At 42.4% G+C, this 19,831-nt stretch overlaps 1 protein-coding gene across 3 annotated transcripts in view; it reads left to right on the forward strand.

Annotated features, from left to right (window-relative positions):
- pcxb (pyruvate carboxylase b) overlaps positions 1-19,831 on the forward strand; it is a 331,727-nt gene that overhangs the window by 65,274 nt on the left and 246,622 nt on the right. For all 3 annotated transcript variants that reach the window (XM_071206476.1, XM_071206477.1, XM_071206478.1), the window contains exon 10: positions 11,359-11,477. In XM_071206476.1, coding sequence (XP_071062577.1) covers positions 11,359-11,477 — 119 coding nt within the window. The remainder of the gene's footprint in view (positions 1-11,358; positions 11,478-19,831) is intronic.

Consider the following 19,831-nt stretch of genomic DNA (forward strand, 5'->3'; position numbering starts at 1 on the left):
CGCCGTGTGTGTGTCCGGATTGGTCCAAACGTAACTATACCCAAGAAGTAAACAATGGAAAAAGAGAAATCTCCAACGAGGCGTTCTGGGGCAGCATGGACAGGTATTTTCTGTGTTAGAGTTTTACTCGCTACAGGGTGTACTTTGAGTGTTTGTGACTCTGCAGACCGTTTACATGCAGAAAAAGCTACATAACACACAAGGGGACGGGTAATAACCAGAAAAGCATGACATGGGACCTTTTAAGCTGTGTAGTGTGTTTGCGGATTGGAGTTTGGCAAAGTTTATCAATGTGGCCTAGCTGAATGTATTTGTCCTCACAGGAAATACACACACGCACAGAATTACAATAACACATCTGCCTGCACACACAGAAGGTTGAGAAAGGTGACTCAGGCTGAACATTTACATTTTGTGTATTAGTGCCTTGAGGCGTCTCACCCAGTTTGACACACAATTGTTCCTTAATTTAAAAAATATTAAGCGCTCAAATAGTGCTACGTTCCTATGCTAATGCTCTGATCAATGAGTTGACACATTTTTTAACCAAAAGCCAAAAGAGGAATGTGTGTATTTTGGCACATATACTTTAGTGTTTTGTGTGTGTGTGTGTGATCCCCCTAATGAGTCTCTGGTGAAACCCATTGGGAGCTAGAAGCCATAAACGAGACTAATCTCTCTCTGCAGAGGGAACTATGCCGACTGTCGGTGTCTCTGAATGTTTTTACACGGATGATGTTATACAATCTTTCAGTGAATATTTATCATTGTGCATATCTGTTCACAAGCAACTTAAATACGAGTTGTGTTTAATAAGAGGCACACTGACGAGCTCTGAGCAGGTGATGTTTTACCCGGGTGAAGCATTTGTTGACCTGTGTATTATGCGTAATGGATTCTTCCTTATAACAGCCTTTGTCGAGCTGTTTTGAGCTATTTTTTTTGGCTTGTTTTGTGTTTGTCTCGTTGCCAAACTCTAATTGCTGCATTTATTTTGTTTCCGAGCTTAAGGCAATCTTTATATCTGCAATCCATCCCTCCCTCCTCCTCTGCCCATTTGATTATCTTGATATTTACACTTGCCAAATGTTGGAAATAAGGCAGTTGGCTGCTTTTAAACTATTAAAGACTGAACATGCACTTTTGTCTTTGAAGAATTGGGTGAAGGAATTGGTTTGGATCATTCACCTCCTCCAGGTTTGTTCACAGAGTCTGAACACTACTAAGATGGGGGGAAGAAACCATCAACAGGACTATGCTCACCAGATAGTTTGAGATATGTTCAGACGTAGGTGGCGCTGTGGCCTTTTCCGGAGCCGTTCACATCTGTGCCTTCTGGGAATATGTGATTTGCAGCTTGTGTTTTAGATATCTGATTGCTCGCAGCCCTCTAACTTCATTCCCATCTTTGGATGTTGTTTTCTTCAATGATTTCCTTCCCTCAAAACAGGGTTTATTTCATATTCAGCAACACTTTGATTATAGGAATAATCAGTGATGAGGCACCGCTCTGATTGGTTCAATTGGTGAAAATAGTTGGAACATGAATCAGATTGCTTTGCTCAAATCTTCTGTGAAATGTTCATACTGGCAAAATGCGGTGATAATAATGATGCGTTTTATTTATATAACATTTATAGAGCAATTACACTCTGCTTGCAGCTCCCACTGGGCAAAAATCATAAAATACTTGTATGCAGGTGCTACATTAGCTTTAAGATTCCACACAAACAGTTATTGGGACAAAAGGATGTAAAGAAAAGCTTTCCCTGATTCAAGTTAAAATGTCAAAATAAATGTCCTGTAATAAATACTCAATGAAGATGTATACTGTTGAAACGAGACATCCAAGACAGCTCTGTTATTCTTTGCTGAATGAATAATGAGCTATTGAATAACTTTAAAAATGAATAAAGGGCAGTACATGGTCATTCAAATGGCACATTTGCACACCGCCGAGCTGATCAAAGTGAGAACATTTCTGTTCAAAGGAGAGGAAAAAAACATCTTAGGCAGACTAAATGGAAATTTGAGCTCAAGGGTGCGTTTAAAAAAAAGAGAACCTTTTTAGTAGGTTACGGTGATGTTTAAAGCTGAAAACTAAAAGAAATGCATTTGGAGATGCGCTCATGAGCGTTTGGCGTTGGCAGTTAACAGCTTGCCGAAACGAGCATGGAAGTGCTCCCGGTGTACTCTTACCCGCATTTTATTTTAAATGTGAGCACTTTCTTAATGCATTCTGTGTCTTCATATGCGAACCATTGCTTTTCCTGCCCACGCCGTCTTTAGTCTTCTATTTATTACATATTTGTCTGTTTGCTTAAGACTGAGAGATGGGGACGCAGACTTAGAAAAAGGTAGACCTTTGGAATTTAGAGTATTTTGTCCCAGTTAGTTAATATATTCACGTGGAATAGACAAGAACAATACATGTTTTTTGCAAGTTCCTACAAACCTACGCAGATGTTTTGTTTATAAGTTCAACAGAGACATATTGTCTATTCTTGAGGAAAGATTATGCTCATTTTCAGGTTTCATATTTGTATTGATTCCCTCTACTGTGACATGCTTTAATGTTCAGAAAGGTCTTTATTCACGTCAAATGTGTTGGAGCGCCAGCCAATAGAAGCGCAATGTTAGTCCACTACAGATGTAGCGCTTCGTTTCAGACGCCTACCCGGGCGGGTCCGTGATCGGCACGGGGTGGGCCCCTGCTGAAAAGGAAAACCCCCCCGCAGGATTTGAAACGCCCCCTTGATAAATACATTTAATTATAATGAAACCAGCAGCAATGGATCATGGATCCACCAGGGGGAGCCGTGAAAAACTGCCACACTGGAACTCATGTGAAATAAACAGCTGATCTACAGGGATCTGATATAGCGGATATTTGTTAAGATCCATATATGTCACGGATAGGATCACATTCTGTGCTTAAGTAAGAGACATGTAATAATTTACTAAACATCACCATGTTTTTATTTAACAAAATAATGTTTAATTCACATTGGCGTAAGTACAAAACCATCGCTATGTTTTTAGATCAGGAAATGCATCCAGGGTCAAACAAACGATGTTCGATCGTGATCCTCGCGATCATTTAATGTATCATATGTTCGCGAGTTGAAATGAATGCACTACATTTAATCCACGTGAGTTTACAACAACGACAATAATCGCTTTGTTTTTATATCACATCCGACGCAGCGGCTCTCTACCGATCATCCTAATCCCACGGGCAAACAATAATATGTACAGTGTTCATAGTTTACTGTATTATTAGTGTCTAATATTACTGCTATAATAATCACACATTGAGTTGTTGAAATCAGACCGTCGTTTTTTTTAAACGCTCTGAATGAAACGGCAGCTCTCAGGTGATCAGCTGTGTGTTTACACAATAACATATGCATAGTAATTTAATACCTTCCAACACACATTGTAAGAACAGTTCTGTTTCATATGAGTGTTGATAGCTGTATCCACAAATCTACTAATTTTGCCCTCAGTGCACCAGATTGATGCATTTAACTTCAATTTAAATAAAAACATCTTCTGTTGTAACAACAATAACATTATAAATAGTAACATAGCATGGTATTGCACATTTACTGTAGCTTTGAGTGTTACTGGCCTGAGATTTTTTTATTACATGAATGAAGGTGACTGAGGCTTTTTAATATAGACTTTTCAGTGTCCCACATTTTGCACAGAACTGTCCCACATTAGGAAAACAGATTGTCTGAGACAACTTGGCACTAAGAGTACTAATATGTCTACCATTTCTTGTATGAGTTTAATATCTGCATGTTCTCTTTTGGTTTGATTAGGACACATCCTGGGGATTTCAGAATGTTACTGGATTTTGATTTATTGTATCGGCTTCATGTCGCAATATATTCCCGAAGTCTGAAATGCAAAAATGTTCCACATTAGGGCAATTCACCCTGCATTTAATCATTTTGTTTATTTTTAATGAAATAAATGTGGTTTAATCCATCATGAAATTAATGTAGGCTATTTACTTGGTACATATCTGACATTAACGATTAACACACACTGTTCATACTGCTCACAGGCTGATATCTAGTGTATTCATACCCCTCACTGTTTATTCATCATTCAATTCATTATATATTTTATTCTGTAGATTGTGAACATTACTTTTCACTTTACTGCTTGTTGCACCTGGTTAGAAGCTAAACTGCATTTCGTTGTCTCAGTACCTGTAATCTGTGCAATAACAATAAAGTTGAATCTAATCTTGAGCAGGAACTAATGTAGGCTATTTACTTAGTAGGCCTACATATCTGACATGAACGATTAAACACGTGTGTGCATTCTTTATGAATGCAAACCGAGTCATTTCGTTTATTTTTAACGAAATAAATGTGATTTAATCCACATAATGTACTGTGTTAATTGTTTACTTAGTATTGTTTAACTTGAATGTTCTTCACTTTTTAAATGCCTCTGTGATGTGCTGCTACCCATTTCCCCTCGGGGACTAATAAACTATGACATTAACGATTAAACACATTTGTGCATTCTTTATGAATGCAAACCGAGTCAAGCTGACTCTAATAAACGAATACTATATGTTGAACGTCTATTGAATGGCCTTTGTATGTATACAGTACAGTATAGCCCAACCATTTACACCTTCCTTTTTTCCCGTCAAGAGTTTGAATTGGAGAAAGGTAATCGGTGGTGCTTTTATAGCCTATTGCATAATAACTGTGTGATTTATATTGCTTTTCAAATGCATATGGCCACCCATTTACACGGCTCTTCCCGTCAAGAATATGAATAGAACTTAGTTAGATCACTTTACATTTCTGCGAATGAATTTTTAATCACACACGTCTCCCCATCCCGAAAATAAAAAGAGGAAACAATTTTCAAGTTCAGTTTTCACCATTTTATTTAAAAATAACTGACATACAGTAACAGACACATGCTGTAGGCCTATCTGCTGCGGAAACCAGGACGAGCGATTTCGGGATCTGTTTTTCTGGGGCTCCTCAGTCTCTCATTTACCCGGCTCCTGATCTTATGCCACTGGTCAATGTTCAGATTTGGGAACCGATTGGAAACATAAGACTCAATCTGTTGCTTCACATTGAGGGGAAGAGGCATTTTCCCATTGGTCCCAGTCCAGTTGGTTATTTTCACCATTCTCCCATATGTTACAAATGGCGTTATGGCCATGAACATATTAGCATAGATCTCAGGGCGATGCTGTCCCTTAAAAAAGCTGTCCTGGTAAAAACGTTCCTCTCGTTCTGAGGAAACAGCCCTGGTGGGTTCATCAGGAGTGACCGCCGATACTGAGACAACGAAATGCAGTTTAGCTTCTAACCAGGAGCAACAAGCAGTAAAGTGAAAAGTAATGTTCACAATCTACAGAATAAAATATATAATTAATTGAATGATGAATAAACAGTGAGGGGTATGAATACACTAGATATCAGCCTGTGAGCAGTATGAACAGTGTGTATGAATATGCTAAGATATATAAAGTAGCCTCTCTGAAGAACCAGCACCTTACCGTGGTAGAGAGGTTTGTGTGCCCTGATGAACCTGGGGGCTGTGTTGTCTGGAACCTTGTGTTCCTGGTAGGGTCTCCCATGGCAAATTGGTCTCAGGCAAGGGGCCAGACTAAGATTGGTTCAAAAGACCTCATGAAAGACGACACAGGAAGTGAGGATACCCGGCCCGGAGGAAGCCCGGGGTCCCCTTCTGGAGCCAGGCCCAGAAGGAGGACTCGTCGGCGAGCGTCTGGTGGCCGGGCTTGCCACGGAGCCCGGCCGTGCCCAGCCCGAAAAGGCAACGTGGGCAACACCTCCGCTTCTCCGTCCCGCGGGCCCACCACCTACGGGAAACATCGATGGGGTCGGGTGCGCTGCCAGAAGGGTGGCAGTGAAAGCGGAGGGTCTCGACGGACCAGACCCGGGCGGCAGAAGCTGGCTTTGGGGACGTGGAATGTCACCTCTCTGGGGGGAAGGAGCCGGAGCTTGTGCGGGAGGTGGAGCGGTACCAGTTGGATCTGGTTGGGCTCACCTCTACGCACAGCGTCGGCTCTGGAACCTTACTTCTGGATAGGGGTTGGACTCTATTCTTCTCCGGAGTTGCTCAAGGTGTGAGGCGCCGGGCGGGTGTGGGGATACTCACAAGTCCCCGGTTAGGTGCTTCGTTGTTGGAGTTTACCCCAGTGGACGAGAGGGTCGCCTCCCTACGCCTGCGGGTTATGGGGGGGAAAACTCTGACTGTTGTGTGTGCTTATGCACCCAACAGCAGTTCAGAGTATTCGGCCTTCTTGGAGACCCTGGAAAGAGTCCTGTATGGGGACTCCTTAGTCTTGCTGGGAGACTTCAACGCACATGTGGGCAATGATGGAGACACTTGGAGGGGCGTGATTGGGAGGAACGGCCCCCCTGATCTGAACCGGAGTGGTGGTTTGTTACTGGACTTCTGTGCTAGTCATGGATTGGCCATAACAAACACCATGTTCGAACATAAGGATGCTCATAAGTGTACGTGGTACCAGAGCACCCTAGGCAGAAGGTCCATGATCGATTTCGTTATCGTATCATCGGACCTGAGGCCGTATGTTTTGGACACTCGGGTAAAGAGAGGGGCGGAGTTGTCAACTGATCACCATCTGGTGGTGAGTTGGGTCGAGTGGCGGGGGAAGCCTCTGGATAGACCTGGTAAGCCCAAACGTGTAGTTCGGGTGAACTGGGAACGTCTGGAGGAGGCCCAAGTTCAGGAGGCCTTCAACTCGCACCTCCGGCGGAGCTTTTCGGGCATTCCTGTGGAGGTTGGGGACATTGAACCAGAGTGGTCGGTGTTCAAAGCCTCTATTGCCGAAGCCGCGGTGGGGAGCTGTGGTCTCAAGGTCCTAGGTGCCTCAAGGGGCGGTAACCCTCGAACCTCCTGGTGGACACCGGTGGTCAGGGAAGCCGTCCGACTGAAGAAGGAGGCCTTCAGGGATTTGTTATCCCGGGGGACTCCCGAGGCAGTTGCAAGGTACCGACAGGCCCGAAGGGCAGCAGCCTCATCCGTGGCCGAGGCAAAGCAGCGGGTGTGGGAGAAGTTTGGAGAAGACATGGAGAAGGACTTTCGGGCGGCACCAAAGTTGTTCTGGAAAACTGTCCGACACCTCAGGAGGGGGAAGCAGGGAACCATCCAAGCTGTGTACAGTAAGGATGGGACGTTGTTGACCTCAACTGATGGAGTGTTGGGGCGTTGGAAGGAACACTTTGAGGAACTCCTGAACCCGACAACTCCGCCCTCTATGTTAGAGGCAGAGCTGGAGTATGACGGGGGATCAACACCAATCTCCCGGTGGGAGGTCACTGAGGTCGTTAAACAACTCCACAGTGGCAAAGCCCCGGGGGTGGATGAGATCCGCCCGGAAATGCTGAAGGCTCTGGGTGTTGAGGGACTGTCATGGTTGACACGTCTCATCAACGTTGCGTGGAAGTCGGAAACAGTACCGAAGGAGTGGCAGACCGGGGTGGTGGTCCCCCTTTTCAAAAAGGGGGATCAGAGGGTGTGTGCCAATTACAGAGGCATCACACTACTCAGCCTCCCCGGGAAAGTTTACTCCAAGGTACTTGAAAGGAGGGTCAGGCCGATTGTCGAACCTCAGATTGAGGAGGAACAATGCGGATTCCGTCCTGGTCGTGGAACGACGGATCAGCTTTTTACTCTCGCAAGGATCCTGGAGGGGGCCTGGGAGTACGCTTATCCGGTCTACATGTGTTTTGTAGACTTGGAGAAGGCGTATGACCGGGTTCCCAGGGAGTTACTGTGGGAGGTGCTGCGGGAGTATGGGGTGAGGGGGTCTCTACTCAGGGCCATCCAATCTCTGTACTCCCAAAGCGAGAGCTGTTTCCGGGTCCTCGGCAGTAAGTCGGACCCATTTCCGGTGAGGGTTGGCCTCCACCAGGGCTGCGCTTTGTCACCAATCCTGTTTGTAATATACATGGATCGGATTTCGAGGCGTAGTCGTGGGGGGGGGGGTCTGCAGTTCGGTGGACTAAGGATTGCACCACTGCTTTTTGCAGATGATGTGGTTCTGATGGCTTCATCGGTCTGCGACCTTCAGCACTCACTGGATCGGTTCGCAACCGAGTGTGAAGCGGCTGGGATGAGGATCAGCACCTCCAAATCTGAGGCCATGGTTCTCAGCAGGAAACCGATGGACTGTTCACTCCAAGTAGGGAATGAGTCCTTACCCCAAGTGAAGGAGTTCAAGTATCTCGGGGTCTTGTTCTCGAGTGAGGGAACAATGGAGCGTGAGATGGGCCGGAGAATCGGAGCAGCGGGAGCGGTACTGCAGTCGCTTTACCGCACCGTTGTGACGAAAAGGGAGCTGAGCCAGAAGGCAAAGCTCTCTGTCTACCGGGCCATTTTCGTTCCTACCCTCACCTATGGTCATGAAGGATGGGTCATGACCGAAAGAACGAGATCGCGGATACAAGCGGCCGAGATGGGTTTCCTCCGCCGGGTGGCTGGTGTCTCCCTTAGAGATAAGGTGAGAAGTTCGGTCATCAGGGAGGGACTCGGAGTTGAGCCGCTCCTCCTTCGCGTCGAAAGAAGCCAGTTGAGGTGGTTCGGGCACCTAGTTAGGATGCCACCTGGGCGCCTCCCTAGGAAGGTGTTCCAGGCACGTCCAGCTGGGAAGAGACCAAGGGGTAGACCTAGGACCAGGTGGAGGGATTATATCTCTCCGCTGGCCTGGGAGCGCCTTGGGATCCCCCAGTCAGAGCTGGTTGATGTCGCCAGGGAAAAGAAAGTTTGGGGCTCTCTGCTGGAACTGCTACCCCCGCGACCCGACCACGGATAAGCGGGAGAAGATGGATGGATGGATGGATATAAAGTATGAAAACGGTAGGACCATACCGTTCTCCAGCCCCAACCCCCCCATGTTTCATATGTATGTTGGGGACCCTTTGTTTAAAACTAATTGGCCATCGGAATGTGTGGAGTCACATTCCACAGCTCTCCCCCCTCCTGTGATCCCCCGCACACAGAGAGAGAAATATCAAACATTTAATAAAAGTGAAAAACAATGAACAAGACTTAACGTATTCATCATAATTAATTATATTTATTTAGTTTGGATGTAGGTGATCTTCTACTATATGAACATTTTGGACCCAAAATCACAACATATATGTAAAAACAGATTTTGAAAATGATTTTATTTTTCACAACACAAACATACACAACGAAACCATTTAAAAGCTGGAAATATATACATGGGATGTGACTATGATAATGTGAAAGTTTGATTGAGGTAGCATGGGATTTCATTCTGATAAGGCAAAAGTGTTATTATAAATATAATACAAATATATATATATATATACACATTATGTACACAAATCTGTTTTTTCTGTCTTTATCTGTGCCACGCTTCAAAGCGGTTTCTGTCAACTACGACACAGAGGGCAACATCACAGATTCCTCCTCCTCCATGTCAAAAAACAAGCTTAAAGCTTGACTCACGTTCAGAGTTCTCGTCATCATAGTTGAGTCTTCAAAACTCTAAATATATCTAACTATATCTACATTTTCAATGTTTGTTTGTCACTTTACTTCAATCGCAGTCTCCCGCAGCCTCTCTTCGTCTCCCGCAGCCTGTCTTCGTATATCTTCGTCTCTCTCCATTTCCCGCCGTCTCTCTTCGGTTCCCGCCGTCCCTCTTCGTCTCTTTTCGTCTCGTTTCGTATCACTCCGTTTACCTGATTACCTCACCCCTTCCTGGTAAATACATCCTGTTGAGCAGAATCTACAGTTTCCAGTATTTTCCGTTTCGTAAAATGATAAAATACGGCGAAAATATTAAAATATGTGCTTCCATTATTCATACTTCTGAAATATATCTGTATTAACTTTATATCATCGTATGTCCGTGTTTATTGGGTATTTTTGCATGAAACAAAGACTGGCATATAGTTTCGAGCCAGTACTTTCGACAGAAATACACATATACATCCTGTTGAGCAGGATCTACAGTTTCCAGTATTTTCCGTTTCGTAAAATGATCAAATATGGCGAAGATATTCAAATATGTGCTTCCATATTTCATACTTTTGAAATGTATTAACTTTATATCACCGTATCTCCGTCTTTACTGGGTCTTTTTGCATGAATCAAAGACTGGGATATACAGTAGTTTCAAGCCAGCACTTTCGACAGAAACACACGGCAATGTTGTCCGGACTGTTGTTTTTATTCGGCACCGGCTTGAACAGGTCATGTGATCTGATCACGCCGGCGTGACGGTCGACTCCAAAGGGTTAATATTAAATACATATAAGTATTTTTACAACTTGTATTTAGAAATACTCTGTTGTAATTATTGATGCATACATGTTGCATAGATGTTCATCCATTTAATGTGGCATCTGCTATAATGGGGTTAATGTATGATATTACTTAATAATACAATACATTATAATATATGATATGATAATTACATTTTAGTTTTATTCATTTCTTATTTCATAGTTTCTCATTATTATTATTTTTTATCGCTCATCTTATTTTTGATTTTATTAATCTGTGTGAATCTGTGCTGTCCTGTTTTTCACTCTCACCCTGTTGCTGTTTGAACTACTGAATTTCCCCACGGGATTAATAAAGGTCCATCTTATCTTAATGTATAAGTTGATTTACTTCAATCTACTGTACAATATTACAGGAAATATACTGCATAAAGCAAACTATATACTTTATTTGATCTAAAATATTGATGTTTCTACAACACCCATTGTGTATTTTGTGAATGAAGCTCCATCTCATGGTTAAATCCTGTAATTGAACAAATGGGGAAATTGGGCAACGCCCTCTAGCAATTTGGCAACACCCCCAGCCACTGGCATCCGCTGGGCTTTTGACTGGGACACACCCTTTTGAGTCTGATCTGGAGTGCTACATCTGTATGTTACGGCATATCTTAGAAGACATATTATGGTCCCTTCCAATACACTAATTTGTTTAAATTTATTGTACAAGCAAGTGATTGTGAATCTGACTGCAATGTGAAAATGTGCTTTTATGATGAGCTTTTAATAAATCCCCCTTGATTAATGACCTAATTATTACAAGGCAGCAAAATGATGAAAAAAGCCCTCGTGCCTCTGTACAAATAAAACGGAGCTTATTTTCTCATTTCATGGAGTAATATCTGCGAGGAGAGAGCACTGTGTTTTTGTTCTTCTGCTTTCATGGCTCATTAAGTTGAGTGAGTGCTTCTTCATGACTGTTTACACAGCTGACATTATTATTAGGATAACTCTGAGCTGTAAAAGTGCCTTTTTCTCTCCATGTTTTCTGCAGGTGGGCTACGAGAACGCGGGCACCGTGGAGTTCCTGGTGGACCGACAAGGCAAACACTACTTCATCGAGGTCAACTCTCGACTGCAGGTTGAACACACGGTCACTGAAGAGATCACCGAGTGAGTAGCAGATGTTTACTTGTGCGGATGGTTGATGCAGTTATTTGTTTTTGTGTGAGATGCTTCCCCAGAAACTTGACGGGGAATGTTGGAGGCCTGGAGGAGGCTGGGGTTGCATGATTATTAGAAACATCATTACCAACATTTGGTCAATACTGAGATCACGATTATACAACATGATTTCATTACACGTTATCTTTGCTTTTATCCAAATTGACAAACATTCACCCCGAGCCATAGTGGTTCCAATCTATATACATCATGCATTTAGAAATACAATGGTGTAGTCTTTAACACATTGATCTGGTGCAATTTGAGAGCGAAATGAGGTGCTGGATCTATGAAGAACATTGCAGAAACTATTTAAATATTAACACATTGGTCGGATAATATGCATTATGATGACACAACAGAAAAAAGGACATTCCAAAGCAGAACTACAGCTGTCTTTTACCCGGGCATGATCTCTCACACCAGACAAAAACAAAGCATCATTTCCAAACAGAGTGCGGCAAAAGCAGCTATTTCCTTTTCATCAATGATGTTGTTATCATAGAATCCTCACCAGCCAAAAGTGTGATTAATCAAAGCACATGTTCGTAGCGTGTCAGTGGCAGTCAGTGACTTCATTGGGCCCAAAAACACACTTTCCCATTGACCTGAGGAAGAAAGGTCTTTAACCCAGCATGTGTTTGTTTTTTAGCTAAGTCAACTAAACAGTACACACACTCTTTTAGTCCTTTTTTAAATCACTAGGATCAACAAGTGCTAACATTTATTAAAAGACGGTAGATTGAAGGGAGGGCCTCAGGAAAACTTAAGTCTGCATGATCCGGGTACTTTTTGAATCTACAGTCAGGCCATTTGTGGCTTCAAGTGCCACTAAGCAATTTTTAGAGGAATGAATGGGCCTCCGACTCTGTATCCAGTTTTCTTTATGCATCCATGGATGATCGATAAGAGTGGAGGCCATTTCAGACTTAACAGAAGAAAAAACATGGAAAATGGACGGATTGAGGAAAGGTAAAAACGAGGATGGATGAAGAGTACACAAAGTGGGATCAGTGAGGAGATAAGCGGGATGATGAGGTCAGAGAGAGAGAGACAATGGGAGTGAAAGAGAGGGAGCATGATGAAAGATATAAATAGCACTCTGATTCACTGATGACCTGTGAGATTTGCTCGGCTGAAACAACACGGATGGGTCTCAAAATAACACACACGCCACAAACTCAAAAACCCACAGGTCTACACGCCCTGCGGTCACACCCATAAATCTGTGCTCGGCACTGATGGCTGTACACAGAAAGCTACAATTACGCCAATTCATATTAGATCCTCGCCATAATTAGATCAATCAATTAATTAATTAACTAACGTGTGCAACTAATATGGGAAGTGATGCATAAACACACAATGATGCCAGCTTGTTACCATGGCAACCACACATGACTGACAACTGTATAAACTGTGTTTTTTGTTGTTGTTGCTGTACTGATCAATCTCTACAGTTTTGTTGGGTATCTTTCTTGTCTTTGTAGTGATGATGATTTGCATTACAAAACAAAGTGAGCTAAATCAGCTCTGGATGTGTACAAAGACTCATCCGTAAACATTGAAGTCTTGAAAATCATTAAGTCAAACCAGCGCCCCACTCACAGCCAAAAAGTCAATTTTTGTTTCCCCAAACTATTCATTTTGTGTTATTTTGAGGAACACAGTGTCTTTTTTTAAATCTATCCTGTCAGTTTAGGTCTTTAAATATTTATGCACGCCAGAAAATGTGAGTAATGTGACTTAATATTAATGATTTTAAAAGACAGATGTGACAGCAGTAATATTGGTCATCTATCTATTTTAGGAGGCAGTCCCTTTTTATGATTTTGAAAGAGGATTTGATTTTTAAAAAGTTGCATGTTTTCCCACCTGCTACATGCTTGGTCTTGACTCAGTGTTACCTCAGTTAAGGAAACATGTTATTAACTAAATTGGCGGTGGGTTAAAAAGCCCCCCGACACTCTCTGACTTCATTTGGCTGATTAGACATCTTCCCAGGATCTATGTGGGCGGTGACTCCCATGGTATCTTTGTATATCTTAATATGGAAGACATATTTCACTTTTATGATTCCTTAAGGAGTCAATGATGCCCCTCCGAAAACTCCCATAGTAGCTCCACCCAACTCGTAAGCATCTTCAATAACCAAAAGCACCTCTCAGGGTTTGCAGACGCAGTTTAAAGCTGCCATGAAATCAAAGTAAACGTTTTAAATGAGTTTATTTGATAATGTATTGAACCGGTTGTCACTTACTCACCTGTATCTGGTAAAACAATGACAAAAAAAGTCATGTAGTAATGGTATTTTAGAGTTTGACATCCTGTAAAATTATGTTGTTGACTCATCGTGTACTCAGGGATGCTTACTATGTTTTATGGATGCATGAAATGTTTTTAACATGGACAAATCTTACCATTGGGATACATCAGTTTAATCCCATGGATAAACCTGAATCACTATCAACCCCTTGCTGCGTAAACTAAGAACTTTGCTGACAAATATTTCACTTTCACAAGTTGATTTAAACAAATATATATATATATGTTAAACTTGCTCTGTCTTGTTAGTGTCATTCTGCTACCAGCTGTTGATAAGCTTGGAATGTTTTCCATCTGTGTTGATATATAAACAAAATCGGGCCCCATAATACTACCAGTGGTCAGTAACTCCTCAGGGTTACTTGAAGACTTACGATGCTTACTCTGCTAGATATTTATAAAAAGTGGTAATTCATTAAAAACACACACTTTAGATTATTTGAAGACGGGTCATCTGTATGATGGCTGTTTCTGCATGGTTCTGTGTGTCTGATATCTTCATTTAGTGTGCTGAGCTCTTCTGTGCTTTTTCTAGGAAGCAATAATGTAGGGAGAAAATGGGATATTTAACTATCATAAATCATGCATTTGAGCAGATATAACTACAGTGTCAACTTTACCGAATTTCTTTTGTATTACTGCTAAGGAATTCAGTGTCATATTCAATCCATTTAAAGATGAAAAAGGGCTCAAATAAGCAAGGAACTTGGCCATTATCATATTCATATCGAGTTGCAACTCACAGCGCATGTCATGCTTGATCAGTTGTGAGGATACAATGAGATGGGAAAGATTTTGACTTCAATAGATGTTTCTCTAATCTGCATTTGACCTCCACCTGCCCTCCGTTTGTTCTTGATCTCCTCCTCCTCTTTTCCTTTCTACCTGCTTACTTGTATGCATGGACACACTCTCAGGTACACACTTACCCTGATCTCCTATCAGGGAGACAATTAGTTGATAGAAAGCCATTATAACACATCCTTTTCTCTCCAGTCAAATGTCATATCCTCTTATCCTGCAGATAGAGCCTTAAATCACACGGAAAATGTGACGTTTTGGGGAATTGGGGTCATTTAAATCTTCAGGAGAGAAGTTGGTACTCACAGCATCCTGAATCAAAACGCCACATTTTTAAAGTTCCCCCCCGTCACAGGCCGCACCTTTAAATTTGCACAGCGTTGATTTCAGAATGGCTTTCAGCAGCCACCGCCAAAACAAGTGTTTCCTACAGGAACTCGATGTGCATCCATCTGAATAGTGGGGACATGTACCCTTTGCAGTGGCACATGCTTTACATTTGAGTATAAATGACTATTGTGCGTTTATTTGAACGTTACATCCATTAGTCTCCCAGCGTTCCACTCCACTGCTCTCCAATCTGAGGTCTGCGAGCACATTCATTCTTGTTCCTCTGTTTGAGTCGGACTGTTACTAATAGACTTGTCAGTGCGGTATTTCTCACACTGAGTTGTGAAACTCCCCTTTTAAACTTTCTCTTTTCTCTTTCCTCCTCCTCCTCCTCCTCCTCCTCCTCCTCCTCCTCCTCCCTCCTCCTCCTCCTCCTCCTCCTCCTCCTCCTCCTCCTCCTCCTCCTCCTCCTCCTCCTCCTCCTCCTCCTCCTCCTCCTCCTCCTCCTCCTCCTCCTCCTCACTTTGTCTTTCATCACTCCCTTGCCTAATTCCTTTTTCATCAATCGCTCGCTTTGCAAGCTTTCTCCATCCTGGCTGCAGTTGAGCCTTTCCTTTCCCCTTCCTCTTTTATCTTCATTCTGTCTCTGTCTTTGTCAATCCCCCTCTGTCTTCCTGTGAGCTGTGTTAGGGAGAAGTGAACTAAACTAGTAGTTTATTAACTGGTTTAACTATTCATAAGTGTATAAAGAGACATTTGTAAGTTATGGAACTGAGTTAGACAACAGGCTCTCTTTGAAATGTGCGAATTAACAAAGCGGGCACTATTTGAACACAGTTGAGTGGATTTTATAATTGAACGTGGCTTTAATTAGCTATTTCATAACACAGCACACTTTGTTCTCGATTTAGCTGGTTCGATTCTTTCTATTTAACTTAAGTAGCTTAATCTTACCACACAATTTCTCTTGATGGTAGCTTTGCTGTGGTTCAACGTCTCCCACAGTGAAGTCATTGGTAGTTTGCAAAGCTATACTTTAATAATAATAAGGGTACTTTCAAGTAACCCTCCAAACACAACCTCTGTCACACACACCCGGGTCCAATGACAGGAAGTCCAGCTTCAGTGCAAGTCTGGGTAACTGTGTTTGAAAGACCCCTTCAGCTTTTCAAGTGTTCGTAGTTAATTCTCCACTACTTCTCTCAGTTTCACTGCCTCAGCCCTGCTTTTTTTGTCCGATATCTGTTATTGGGAATGTATTTGAGACCCTCCCTCTCCCCCTTGCTATGAATGCACAGTATATTGCTTTTTCCTAGCCTTCATCCCTTCCTATCCTTGTTGTTCTTTGTGTCTCACTTCGGAAATATTGGATTGCTTTGACATTTATTTAACATGCTCCTAGCCAGTCTTCATCGGTTAATGTGACTCTTGAAGGAATCGAAACACAAAGCTTTTGACTTGACTTAAAGACTTTTTAGCCAAGACTCGCATACTTTCCACACAATGCCTTTGTTTCACCTCTGTAAAAGGCGATCATAGTTGAAGCTTAATTGAAATCCTTATACCAAGTTTAAATTTTAAGGTTTGTGTTCACATTATCGTATTCCAGATGTGATTTTCTATATACAGACTGCATGTCAGCAGCACCTGTAAGTGGGCTCTTATCGGTACGGTACGGTACGGAACCGATTCCCTCCCTTTGATGTAGGCTGCATGCTCTGCAGTTTGGACTGACTGTTACTAATATGCTGCTATCTGCACTGAGGGTCAATGCAACACACACACACACACACACACACACACACACACACACACACACACACACACACCCCCCCCCCCCCCCCCCAAAGTCCCCTCTCTCCTTTATCCATCCCCTCTTCCTCGCCACCCATCCGTCACCTCCCTCATCCCTCCCTCAGGTTCTCCCCTTCATCTGTCCATACTCATCTGACCCCCCCATCCGTCTCCCTCCTCTGACCTCCCCCTTCTCTCTCTCTCCCTTCCTCACGCAATCGTCCCCCTCCTCTTCTTCCAGCCCTGTCAGTGTCACCCCCATCACTCCTCCTCTCTCTCCCTCCCTCTCATCCATCTCATGTTTGTCATTCTATCCTCTCTACCTCCACCCGTCCCTACATTCACCTCTCTCTGTCCTTTACCTCTCATTTACCTCGTCTCCAGCTTCATCTTTACATTTTCCTTTAATGTCCTTGTCTCCTCCATCACACCTCCCTCCTTCTGCCTTCTTATATCCTGCTGTTTTGTCACTTTCTGTCCCTCCTTACTCCGTCTGTTTATGTATTTTAACACGTGGAAGACACATTAAAGACATGGAGTCAATTCAATTAGAAAACCATCAGACAATAAGTTAAACAATTAATCTGTTTGTCTTGATAAGATTTTCTTTCAAATAAACATCCTTTACATTTTAACAGCTCATTCTAAGCAATATGAAGTGTGTTTTCATTGGGAACGTTACACAAATAAACACACAAAAAAAGCCTTGCTCCAGTATAATTTAGATTTATGAAATACCAAAAGGAAGTAGAGGAGCTGTACAAAATAGAACATCTTAATGAGGATCTAATCGAACAGCTGCAGGAGCTCCTCAGAAAAAACAAAATAATTAACTTTATTTTTCTGTTTATAAAGATTTATCGGCAACACCAGTTGCAGTTTGATTAACTTCTAATGGTATACGTGTTGCATTTATTGCTGGTATAAACAGTTAGACATTTTTATTTATTGCATTTCTCATACATTGGTACTGATGCATTTGTGGAAGCCTGATCGAGTTAAGCTCAAACTTCAACACAAACTGCCTTAATAGAGAATAACAGCAGTGGAAGTCCCTCCTAACCACATGTCTGTCACCTTTCCTCCTCTTCCTCTCACTCCATCTTCACTCGTACTTCTTCCTCCACCTTCTCTCTGTTATGTTTGTTTGTTGTCACAACTCTCACTTTTCCACGGTGCCGGTTTCTTGACAAAGTGGCATCTTTGTTTTGACTGAGAAGGCATCTCCTCACTCCTCTCCGCTTCCCTCCGCAGCGGGAATAGTGAAGTGTCAGTGAGGAGGCGGAATGCCATACCATCTAGAATGAATACACACACATACTGTATCTCATTCTCACATACGTACAATACGCCCCCGATTTCCAAAGACATCAATGAAGACACAAATGCAGAAGCATTGTACCTTGACATTATTCGAATACCTTTTCATCTCCGAATTCCTGCACAATAGAGACAGTTATGTCTGATGCCTCTACCTAAAGTGTTGTTGACACATCTGCCATACATGTAAGATTTATTTTGTCTGGGAGGTCCTCTGTGTGTGTGAGATACGTGTGTGTGTGTGAAAGGGATGCATTCAGCTCCAGCTCTGCCTTTGAACTTCTCCTCTCTAAAGCGTCAATTTGTCCATAAATGAGCTGTAAACGATCTCCCCTTTGTGCGTCCAGTGTGTGGCAGCGTGCATCGCACCCGTGTGTGTTTGACGCCATCAAGGGACGTCGCCCATTTTGCTAAGATTGGAGTCCGTTAGATCCTAAAGTGATGTAATTATACCGCCAGGCTCACGCTGGGCTCTGTGTTCCTTTATCCTGAGCAGACGGCGAGCGAATGTGTGCATATCTTTGGAGAGGCACGATTCATTGTGTTGGGCCATCTGTAAGGCCAAACAAAAGTTATTTACGAGTTTTCTCTCCACAATATTCCCTTTTTAATTAAAAAAAAAAAAAAAGTCCACCATGTTTGCATCTCAGAATTCTTTTTTTCTCCCAGAAGTCTTTTCATTTCATGGCTAAATCAATTTTGAATCTCAGCTGGCAATTTCTACACCTTTGCTGATCCACATCTGGTGCCCGGTAGCTCAACTCGTAGCAGGAAGAACAGAAAGGAGTACCTAAAGAATTTCTCGTAGAAACACAGTAAGCACTAGCTGTTACAATAATGTGGGCCGAAAGTCACTGAAAAACCTTCCGACTACAGAGTTGTCCACTAAAGAAAGACAGGCTCACCAAATGCTCTCGAATGTTGACGGATTCCATTTTCTCGAAACTGGTTTTAATTCAAAGTTTAGTTTCAAAGGTCTTGACCTTGCCCACAGCAGTTTATAAACTACATATTTAATTAATCCCCCTTGTCAAGGTCAAGTAGAAACTGTAAAACATGGACGAGAAATTCTGAAAGTGCTCATTATAAAAATGGACTTTTGAAAATGGGCACTTCATTGATGTCTCTGCAAACTCTTGTACCGAGGATTATTTCATGTGATTGAAATTAGATATTTATAAATATTTTTTATTTCAAGTGCTTTTATGCAGTCACTTGAATGGTGAATTTGAGAAAAGACAAGTGGTGATTAGTCTTTCAAAATTGAGGTATATTATTAAATGAACTCTGATCTATTGTTGCATTTCTAAAGCCTTTTTTGGGGATGAAAATAAAACCTTTGCAAAAGCATAACATATCCTTCTTATCAATGAGCTGCAAAATGGCCCCAGACTGTTCAAAAAGTGTCTAGCCGTTTTTGAGAACAGCTGCTTAATATTCTCAAACAACAATGCAACACTTTGCTGGGTCTGCACACTGTTCCTCTTGGCATTCCCCCCAAACAACACAAGCAAAGCCTCTCTGAGCGAACTGGCCCGTCCACTAACAGGATTTGGCTCATGATTTTGACATCAGAATCCATACCACGTCCGGCTAACCAAAGCAGTAGATTTTGCACATAGTGGCGCCTTGCTGAGCACATTTCTTTGCTTGACATTATTAACAAACAGCCAGTATTGGATATCGGCAATACAATTTAGCTGATAAGGTTTTTTTGTGCAAAGATAACTTAG

The sequence above is a fragment of the Pseudochaenichthys georgianus genome, chromosome 18 (genome assembly GCF_902827115.2).
Source record: "Pseudochaenichthys georgianus chromosome 18, fPseGeo1.2, whole genome shotgun sequence".
In the NCBI taxonomy this organism is placed as follows: domain Eukaryota; kingdom Metazoa; phylum Chordata; class Actinopteri; order Perciformes; family Channichthyidae; genus Pseudochaenichthys; species Pseudochaenichthys georgianus.